The sequence below is a fragment of the Primulina eburnea genome, chromosome 13, assembly GCF_022965805.1.
Source record: "Primulina eburnea isolate SZY01 chromosome 13, ASM2296580v1, whole genome shotgun sequence".
In the NCBI taxonomy this organism is placed as follows: Eukaryota; Viridiplantae; Streptophyta; class Magnoliopsida; order Lamiales; family Gesneriaceae; genus Primulina; species Primulina eburnea.
In genome coordinates, this window is record NC_133113.1 from 32,954,570 (window position 1) to 32,965,947 (window position 11,378).

Sequence of the window (11,378 nt, forward strand, 5' to 3'; positions counted from 1 at the left end):
AATAAAAAAAATATTACGTAATTTTTTCTTAAATAATTGATTTGAAATATGTAACAAATTATAAATTTATTTTCTTAAGATAAATGTAAACTAATGAAAACCTAAATTACATATCTCACCGATGACGTTTTTTTAAACTCCACGTATTTTTTTTAAAAAAAGAAGATATTTTATATATGGTGGCTTTTAAAAACTAATTATTTGAATAAACATATTTAATTTTTAACCGACCAAATAACATTGATTGGCGTGGGAGTTGACTGAAAAAATTGTAGTTGACGTGTGTCCCAAATATTTAAATAACTTATTTTTTAGGGGGCAAAGTATAAAATATTGCTGACCTAAACTGTGTGAGTGCATGCATGTTGTCCAAAAAAAGAAGCAATAATCTATGAGAATTTTAGGTTATAAGAAAATAAAATAATTTATAAGGATAAGAGGGAGACTTGTAAATACACGACTCTCAACTGGCTTTTTTTTTAATAAAATAAATAATATATTATTCTTGAGTAGGTCTCTTGTGAGACGGTCTCACGAATCTTTATCTGTGAGACACGTCAACCCTACCGATATTCACAATAAAAAGTACAATGCTTAGCATAAAAAGTGATACTTTTTCATGGATGACCTAAATAAAATTTCTGTCTCACAAAATACGATCCGTGAGATCGTCTCACACAAATTTTTATCATTATTCTTTATACGAAAGAATAATTTTTTGAAAAAAATAATTAAATTATAGTAATTAAATGTGATAATGAAAAGATGAACAAGCGCACTTCTTATAATGTGGCACTTTATTTATTGCAAATTTGCAAATTAATTAAAAAACGAAATGAGAAAATATTCTTTTTTTGCTTTCATATAGGGAAGTGTTCGTGTCAAGAAATTGGAAGGGCTTTCTTGTTTTGAGAATAAATACCTTCAACTTCTTCTTTTTTTTTTTTCTTTTTTGGAGAAAGCTAAAACATACATTAATATTAAATATATGATTTTCTTATAATCAAATTTTAATAGAAAATGACTTAGCTTCCACTAAGATAAATTCCAAATAATGCGTTACACTTGTTAATTCATATTCGATTTCTATATATGACAACACTTTTTCAATGGCCAAACCTTTATATATAATATAGATAATATTGCTATTGCATTAGTACGTCCTAAGAAATGTCTTATTATAACATACAAGCTAAGGATAAAAAAATTATGTGAACTCGATGGAGAATTCAATATCCGATTCGAATGAGGGAGGAAGAAGATATGGAGGAAATTTTTTTTATCTGATTAAATAAATGAGTAATCGAGGCTAAAAATTTTGAATATGGAGATGTAGGCCGGTCTTGAATTAAGAATCCTACTATACCCGACTTGAATCTCTAACCGAAGCTAGCCACGACCTAATTAATTATATTTTTGATTCGATGATGCTATCGAAAAGAAAATAATAATATGAAGGAGCGAATAATAATATTTTGACGCATTTTTTAAGCTAAGATCAAAAGATGATATCGTATAAAATTAACTACTATAATTTTTAAATGTATATAGATAAATAAAATGAGATACATCGTTGCCATAAGCACACGTATGTCAAAGTTATGTCATTAGTTATCCTTTATTAGTTTAACTTCAATTATAAGTACAACAATATTAAATTGCATGATTTCTTTCACAAGTGAGATGTGCCAATGTACTCAAAATTTGATAAATGATCGAATAAATAATATGTTAGAAATCTATGATTTTTTAAATAAATCCTCTTTTTCTTTTTTTCTTTTTTTAAAAATAAAACACACACACACACACACACATAATTTAATTTAGAATAGAAATCATATTTAACATGCATGATTTAAAAGTGAGAGTTGATTCGAAAGTTTCGTATTTATGATCAAACTTCATATATTAAATAAAGAAAATAATTTAAGGTATACTCATATTTATGATAGAATTTCATATATTATTAATATGGTTTTATCATAAAAACGCATTCTTTTCTGGTAAATTTTTCTTTTTTTAAAAAAAAAAAACTCTTTTACTTTTTTCATCACATTCCAAAAATTTTAATATTCCCTCAAAATGGTATGTTAATAAAATTTATAGAGAGTAAAATGGTTAACTAGTCGGACAACTCTACTAGCTCGAACAACCTCCGTTTGTACGAATTATTAAAATTTAAATGCATCAAGCATTATTTATAAACAAAATACAATAAATCATACACAAAACATTCGAATCAATAATAAATAGTTTTAAATCTTTTATTTTGGTGTTTGTTTTTTTTTAAAAAAAATAGATGAATCAAATGTTTTGTGTGTGATTTATTGTATTTTGTTTATATATAATGTTTAGTATATTTACTTTTTAATAACTCTGAAATGAGATTTGTTCAAGCAAAATATAATACAGTTTTCAAACACGAAGAGGCATGTGACATTTCCTCCCTTGTTTTGGTGATACAAATTTTCTGTTTACATCCATCCTTGACTCATCAAATTTTTATTTTTTTTTTTTCAAAAAGAAGGAAACAATTATTTTAAATTTCCAAGTAGGAAAGAACAATGGCGCATCTTTCACATTGCTTTCTCTTCTTTTCATGTGCTCAACCATCTCCCCCACTTCCTCTCTCCCAACCTTTCCCTTTTTATGATTTCAATTTTCCCAAAAAAAAAATATATATTTCTGCTGATTTTTTTTTTTAAATTTTATGTAACATAAGACAAGATGATTAGCGTCAACGAATTGAAAATAGGAACATTATTTGTTTACATATAAATACATGTCATCAAATATACCAAAGTTATATTTAAATACTATTAAAAAAAATAAGAATATGGTTCCCCAAAAAATGAGACTTTTGTAAGCATATGATAACTTTTTCTCCTATAGCTATACAATCATTATTCAAATCCCCTAATCTCCTGTAATTCGAATTTCTTTATTGGGGAAACACTGGCTATTTTTACTAATTTAAAATCTTCACCAAAAATCACTAAAAAATATACACCATCCTCCCTGTCTATGTACATAATTCATCCCCGAAAACCCATGATTCCCTTGGCTCCAAGGGTGCTTGTGACATATGGATGGCACTGCTACAGGCAAAACAAGCAGAACCATCTCCAAGAACTCGAATTTTATGCTTGGTAACATTCCCACGTGAGATTCTACCAAAATCTTCTTGGACTCGTTTTGAAGTATCTTCTTGGTGTTGTTATCTATCCTCGATGAATGTTCTTTGAACAAAATCTCTAAATCTTTTGGAATAAAGTTTTGGACCAACAGCAGAGATTGAGGTAGGATCAACCTGTAAGGATTTGTACGCATGCTCGAGTTTCTTGCTGATGTCGTAGTCTTGTAGAATGTCGATTATACCAAAGTATAGGATTACTTCACAGGTTTCACCGCTGCAACGAGGTTTCAAATTGCCAGATCCACCTGGCATGTACTGATCAAAATCACTCCTTCGAGCCACTCGCTCTGCTCGTGCAGGCATGTTGGCACCGAGTCTGATCAATGGTTTCCTGATCAAGTGCAAGTGCAAACCCTAACTCAGAACGATATAAAGAACATGAATATCACATATATTTGTCTATTGACATTTATCTCACTTGGACAGGGTATATATCCTTGGAATCATCTCATTCAAATAAAAGCAATAATCAACAACAATTTCAAAGAACATAGCCGCGCTATCAAACGGCTCCTCAGTTCTTTCAACGGCAATGAGCAGAATAATCAATAAGCCTAAAGCAGATTCGATTATAACTAAGAAAACAAAAGAAAGTTGCTTCAACTAAATCCACGCAACTGAAGAACTTCTATCGAAAACCGGTTCCACAAAAAAATGAGCCCAAACAGACAGATTATAACATGGCAAGGACCATACCTGCCAGCTAAAATCCGATCCATGTCCTGTAGTTCAGATTCTAGGAAACGAAAGCCTCGCAAGAATTTTTCATTCTGATACGAATCATTCTTTTCTGCAAAAAAAAATAAGATATTTTATAAGAACTCGCCATGCCTTTTAGCAATACTGACTTAATGTATTACTTATTATGGTGAAAAATAACCTGTACGCAACAAAAAAGGCGACAGACCAATCTTGTCTCGAGTACTATCATCGCGAAAATGAAGACCGACTAAAAGACTGTAATCCATGATCCTCTCAGCTTCCAAGAATTCACAATCACGATCTATTTGTCTGTCGACATGAATAAGTAAATTAGGAAAATATCGACATAATAAAATAGAAAAACATAAGGCTATCAGGAGATCACCAAAACTCACTTCATTAGTTCTTGGTACCAACTGGTTTGAAGCCTAAACACAAAGTTGAGATCGAGATCTTTAAGGGTTGTGGTTTCATCAATCTCTCCCTCAGGCTTCTCGGTACTGCGGCCATGGGATGATCCTTTCAAATCAAATCTTTTATGAATTCGATACATGGAGTAGAATAAATTTCCCATCACAATGAACCTTGTCTAATATAAAATGACAAAATATGTATCAGTTTGTGACAAGGAGGCAACTCAACACAAACAGGACGAGTGCATTTTTAACAAGGAGCCAATACCTTGATGCCACCCACTGGTTTTACGCAATGGACACCAAAAAATTTGGTCACCAGAGAACTTTCATAGCGACAAACATGTCGGTAATAATTTGGAAGCATCTTGATGAGAACCTAATGAATCGAATAGCCAAACTTTGTATTTCAGAAATATGAGTACTCAGTAGATAGCCTTATCAAATTGAAATAGTACTGAGAAATTTCAGCTGTGCAAGACAAACATCATGAAGAAAATTCAGAGCTTCAGCTTATGCTATCGAGCTGCACAAGATAGCATAATTCGAGATTAACAAATAGGTACTCGCGTAGATGGCCAACTAACCTTGGCTTCTGATTTCTTGACTGTCTTTATCACAAACCGGTCATCCTGTGTTAAATAAAAGAAACTCCCACTTTTCCCAGGAGATGAAAGCTCTCTCAAGGCATTGGTACCGCAAACAGCTAACATATAATCTGCAGGATCAACTTGGAATAGCTCCCTTAGATGTCTGAGAAACCATTAAGTGATGATCATCGTATTAGAATGCAAAACTAGAACAAAACCATAATCGAGTCATCCAAAAGCTAATATAAATCATAAATTTATATACGCAGAAGACCAGAAACAAAATTCAACAGATACAGCAAATAAGTATTATGTTTACACATTTCTAGCAGACCGAGAAAAAAAAAAGATAAAGAGTCACCTAAACACCACTGGACAGTAATCCTTCCACCGGAACTCCGGTGATTGATGGGGCGGTGTTGTTTTTGATCCTTCTGGAGGAAACCTAGTCCAAAACTTCTCCTTAGGATCAAAATCCCTGAGCTTGAGATCGGGCAATCTTGAGGCATCCTTTCCCACCGAATGCCTAACAAAAAATAGCCAAACCAAATCAGCAAACATCATATTGAAAACAAACAGCTTATGAAACTTCCACACACAAATTTCAAAACACCAGTTTATATCCATCATCATTTGATCCATTCTTACCGAATGCCCAGTTGAAGATTAAGCATCAGATCATAATTCTTATGACCTTTCCCAATCATCTGTCCCGGCTTCTTCACTTCCCCACTAATAACACTAGGATTCTTCCTAAACTGCTTTTGCTGCTCCATCAAAAAGCCATCAGAGCACGAAGGCCGCAAAGTATCAATGATATCACAAGTTATATCTCCGCCCTCCCCTTCAGATTCCCAAATGCAAATTCTTGGAAAGGCCCTCTCCATCACACCACCATCAGCGGAAGATGACCTTTTCTTCCCTGTACCTCCTCCAGGCACCACATTCAAGCTCTCCTCCCCAACCACCATCAACGGAGCCGATAACTTATAACTAAAAAATCCCTTCAAACCTTCTTCATACACCGTATTTCGACTTTGAGAAGGGTAAAAAGTTCCGTTCAAAATTTGATTGTTACTCTCTTTTTTGCAAGAATCCTTACACCAACAACCAATGTAGCAAATCCCATCCGGCCAAGTGAAAACCCCATGTCCCTTAGGAACCCCATTTTCCCAATTCCCTTCATATCTACTCCCAATGTTCCAAATCAAAACACCCCTTCCATGGATCATCCCACTCTTCCACTCCCCATTATACTCGTTCCCATTTCTCCAAATATACCTCCCTTGCCCATCCTGCAAGTTCCTTCTCCACTGCCCCTCGTAATGGTCCCCATTAATATAGTGCTTCACTCCGTACCCGTGTTTTCGATCCGAGGACCAGGAACCCTGGTACATGTCGCCATCCGCGCCGATAAAGGTGCCCACACCCTCCATTCGACCCGACTTGAATCCACCTTCAAACGTTGCCCCTGACGGCCAAGAAAACTTCCCCTTACCACTCGCTTTCCCTTTTCTCCACTCCCCCTCGTACATGCACCCGTCTTTCCACAGATATTTACCCGATCCATGAGGAGTGCTGTTAGAAAACGTTCCTATATACAGATCCCCGTTGGGAAGAAGCTTTTCGAGTGTGTCAGCTGCTGGTGAGGATGAAGTAGGCGTCACCCTACGGCAGCCGGCCTGTGATTTGCTCCTCGGGACGAGAACAACCGATCTTGGGGTAGTAGTCGTGGTAGTATCAATAACTTTTTCTTCACCACCATCTTGAAATGTTTTCTTCTTCTCGTTATCTTCAAGTGATGCAACTGACTTTACAAACAACACTGGCTCGAGCATTTTCTTAGGAAAAAAAAAAGACAATCTTTACTTGGGTAAAGAATAATTCGCTGGACTATAGCCAGGAGATAGCACAAGACAGCTCCTTTAACATCTCTCCGGGCAGGCAGTTTCTTCGTTTGTTAGTCATATATCCGTTAAGGGCCGCAATAAATCATCTTGAAAAAATAAAAAAGATAAACAGTGAGAACCCTTCTACGGTGATAGCAGATGGGAGGAGGGAATCCAACAACAGATTAATTGAATGAATAAGAACAACACACCACTGAGACCAACAAACGATGAAGGATAGAGGAGAATAGGAGAGAGAAAGAGAATGTGAAAAGTATGAATTCAAAGCGTTAACAATGTGTGAGAGAGAAGGATTGCAGTGTGCTGAGGTAGGAAGGGAGGAAGGGAAGGGAAAACGTTGCCAAATTTTAAAAATTTATATTATTGTTTATATATTTATATACATATACAAACAATCAAATACCATAAATAATTTATACGTGGCTTAATCTGCTTTATTGTGCCGTCGACATAATAAGGTTTAATCAAACAATTAGAAATATTTTTAGACGAAAAATTAAAATTTACCAACTTTGACTGATAAAACAATATAATCCGACTCTATTGGGAGAAATAGACAAATGTACATGGAGACCTAATAATAAACTATTTCACAAATTTATCAACATGCACATCGAACGTATCCATATTACATGTCAAAATTATTGCTAAACGTACGTATATCGAAAAACAACCATAACAATATAAAATGATTAATAAACCGGCTTGAGGATGTTCAAATTAGTGAAATAGATAAAAAATTTATCAATCAATGATCATGTATTTGATTTCCGATATTAACTCTGAATATATTGAAGTTTTTGCTAACTATCACATATGAAATGTTTATAAGTATTTTATTCATATATAATATTTATATGGAAAACTATTATATATATATATATATATATATATATATAATAATAATAATCAACCTCTATCGTGGCCCTTTCTTGTGGTATGTTTGTTGATTATGATCTTGAAATTCGAATAATTCTCAGTCTTCTATGTCAATCGAATTCAATAAATATTTACAAATTTTGGATTGGAAGGGCCCATTTTGCCTAGATATAGTCGATGTTTTCCTTGCACTGATTAATCGCCGTGGCATGAAAATTACAGCCTTTTATCCACTTAAGAATCCGTATGTTTACTCTTTTTTATTTTAAAAATGAGAAGGATTAGTCTATTTGTTGTATCTTGTCTCACATGGTTTAGAAAATAAGATGAAAATGATTTCTACTAATTTTTTTATAACAATTTGAGTCAAAGGTTACAAAGTAGTTGATATAAACGATTGATTTAGCATGAGCTCGAGACTTGGTTATGTCCATATATATTATAAAAGATAAAACACATAACACTGATTTCTACTTTCAACAGTCGATCATTTCTTCAAATGATTGGATGATCAAGACATTAACACATGTGATTATGTTTTTGTCTATCACGAAAACTTACGGACATGTCAGACGTGTGATTATGTTAACTATGAAATTATCTGGAGAAAATTTGCAAAAACTTTGCTGTAATTTTTTGATGAATTCTGTCCAGAGTCCTTCTGATCTTTGTTGTTTGTTTTTGTTCAACTCTTCTGAGCAGTTCTAGCCATCTTCTACGATCGATCAGCTTCTTCAAACCTGAGCATCAACTGATTTTTTCATGGGCTTGACAACTGAGTTTCTCACATTCGATGGATTTCCATTGCTGGTGAACTTTACATAATTTGGGATAACAGTTTTTAATCTTCCACTTTTGCTTGCAAAAGAAATCTAGCTGTTATCCGCTTCATTACGAGTATCATATAATTTACAAGAAAGGAAATTACATTTATCCATTCCAACTAAATAGGTCTGGCCTCGACTATTGGATGAGCTGTAAACTAAAACGACACGAGAAATAATCCCCTGGAATGTGACGTGTTCATGTTCTATTTTTGGAGTTTGCAAGGAAATGGATAATTAAAAAGATTCTTCAAATTCTTTTTCGAAAAGGAAGAATTTTATTCCAAAAATCTTATTCTCTCTCTGGCTTATGGTTAAAATACATTATTATTTTTTTACAAATATTAAAGTTTGTAATTTTCCTGTGGATGTAATTAACTGATCCTCGAATTTGGTAGTTTAACTGTTCGAATTTTGTTGAAATTCCAGAATATAGGGCAGGGCAATTTCGTCGCATCATTTCATTAAATGATTCGAGACTCGCTAAATGGTCGGTTCTAAAATTAAATATACTCGGAAATTTTCAAACAAGAGCAACACCAATTTAAGACAATCAAACACACACACACACACATACATACATATATACACATTTTTTTTTTATATATAATATACATCTATCATGTCCATCGTCGAGATGACATTCACATATTGAATGTGATAAATCATATCAAAATTATAAATCAAATATATGAATGATACACAAACATACATTTTTGATATTTTGCACACTCGCATTGCACACTTATTTGAACACCAATAAGGTGACATTCAACTATTAAATGTAATGAAACATGAAAAATTACATCATCTAACACGTGAGTGTTACCTCGTAAGTGTTCACATAAATATACAAATTGAGTATGTAACATATCAAAAAATTGAGCAAGTTTATATATATATATTTTAAAATGAAATGATAGAGACTATACTACTTAGATACCCTGCTCAATCTGCATGTTGGGTTAATCAAATCAATTTGACGACAATTGATTTTTCAATGAAATACATATCTATCAAAATCGAGAGACTAGTCGTTCACCATTTATTTGTTTTTTCAAATATTCAACTTTGGTTTTTGGACAAATAATATTCAATCAGTTGGAATTTAAATTTTGAACCGAATTTAAAAAAGCTCCCATTTTTATTGTGTAATAAGTACCATCGAGGAAAAAAAAACATTTTATCTTATACGACTAGATATGAAATTTGGGAACAAATGGTGAACAAATAGTACACGTTACAAATTCAATTATTTTTTATAAAAAAAAAGTCAGCATATTTTTGCAACGTGGAATGGTTTGTTTTAATATTTTTAGATTTTTAATGAATTTAGTTTATAAAAATATTTGTCCCGTTTCGTGCTACAAGCATCTTCTATAATAAATATATTTTTTATTTTTATTTGTTTTATATCATATCTTGACGAAATGTATTGCAATTTTGAACGTTTTGACTTTCGATTGCATGTATTGGAAATTATTCAATTTTTTTTTTCAAAAATAATGAATTAAAACTATATATTAAAATATTTTCTATTTTTTTATATAAAAAATGTCGCTTTCTGCATGCTTCTCCTGAAATTTACACGAAAATTTTCTTAGTCACGGAGAAATTTGAATATATATATATATATATATATATATATTCAAATTTGCACATCCATTGTAATTTAGTTAACTATTTCAATAAAGGATCGATGGAGTCAAACGTAAAAATTGTACAACTGCGTGCATGAAAAAAAAAAAAAACAGAATTGGATGGAACAAAACTAAAATTCTTTGGATATATTTTTCATATTGCAAACCTAATTTTGCCTGCCCCTCATCGGATAGGCGGAGAAAATAAATAAATTACATTAATGAAAATTGAATTTCTAGAACTGACCGAAGAAAATATGTCCAAACTTTGAAGACAAAATATTATATATTAATCTTATTCTAGTTTTGTACATTTATAGGGTAGATTTATCATTAATTCGATGGTAACACATTTTTTCAAAGATAAACAAATCAATATTAGTATAAAATATGAGCCCGATAATTTTAAAGATCAAAGACTTCTACTTGTTTTAATATTATATCGATGTTTAATTATATAAAAATAAATAATAATAAATACACTGTTTATCATTACTTTCAATTTGATATCATTGTAACTTGTGATTTAGATAATTGAATATTAATATTATATTTTAGTATTTGATAAGATAATTAATAGTTGTTTTTAAAATAGTAAAACTCTATGATTCAAAGCACGAACCACGAATTTTTTGTTTTTCGTATGTTTAATTGGTTTATGGAATGAATGTTATAATAAATAGAACATACATATCTATAAATTATTTTGAAAATGCCTTCAAAAATTTTCATTTATATAATTTGTAATTATAACAAATACATTTTTTTCATAATAATTTTTACGAGATTATCTCACAGATCAATTTTGTGAGACATATTTGTAACTCGACTCGAGTTATAAAAAATATTAATTTATGTCAAAAGTATTACTTTATTTTTAAATATAGATCATGTCAACTCATTTCATAGATATAGATTCGCAAGATCACGTGACAGAAGACTCACTCTTTTTTTTAAAAAAAAATAGCAGCATAACTCCAAAACATTTGTAGTGATATCTAAAAAAAATGGGATACAAAAAAATTAGCTCAAAAGTCATGTTGGAGATATTGATACACAATTTAATAACAATAACAAAAAAATAAAGGAAGAAATAAATGATAATTTAATTGATTTTAGACTATAAAAATACGCAATAATAATGTTGAAGAACTTCATTATCCATGGATGATAATAATAGGAAAAGCGATTTGAAATCTCACCGTAAACAAATTGAATGAAGAA

The 11,378-nt window shown here is 31.6% G+C and overlaps 1 protein-coding gene across 1 annotated transcript; it reads right to left on the minus strand.

Moving 5' to 3' along the window:
• Positions 1-2,837: 2,837 nt before the first annotated feature.
• On the minus strand, positions 2,838-7,153 carry LOC140809744 (phosphatidylinositol 4-phosphate 5-kinase 1-like). The gene is made up of 8 exons (XM_073167464.1): positions 5,550-7,153; positions 5,263-5,427; positions 4,899-5,064; positions 4,580-4,690; positions 4,294-4,487; positions 4,077-4,207; positions 3,893-3,986; positions 2,838-3,527 (listed from the first exon to the last, which is right to left on the minus strand). Exons 1-8 carry the CDS (start codon positions 6,737-6,739, stop codon positions 3,218-3,220), a joined length of 2,361 nt encoding a protein of 786 aa, XP_073023565.1. The 5' UTR covers positions 6,740-7,153; the 3' UTR covers positions 2,838-3,217.
• Between the last annotated feature and the right edge of the window lie 4,225 nt (positions 7,154-11,378).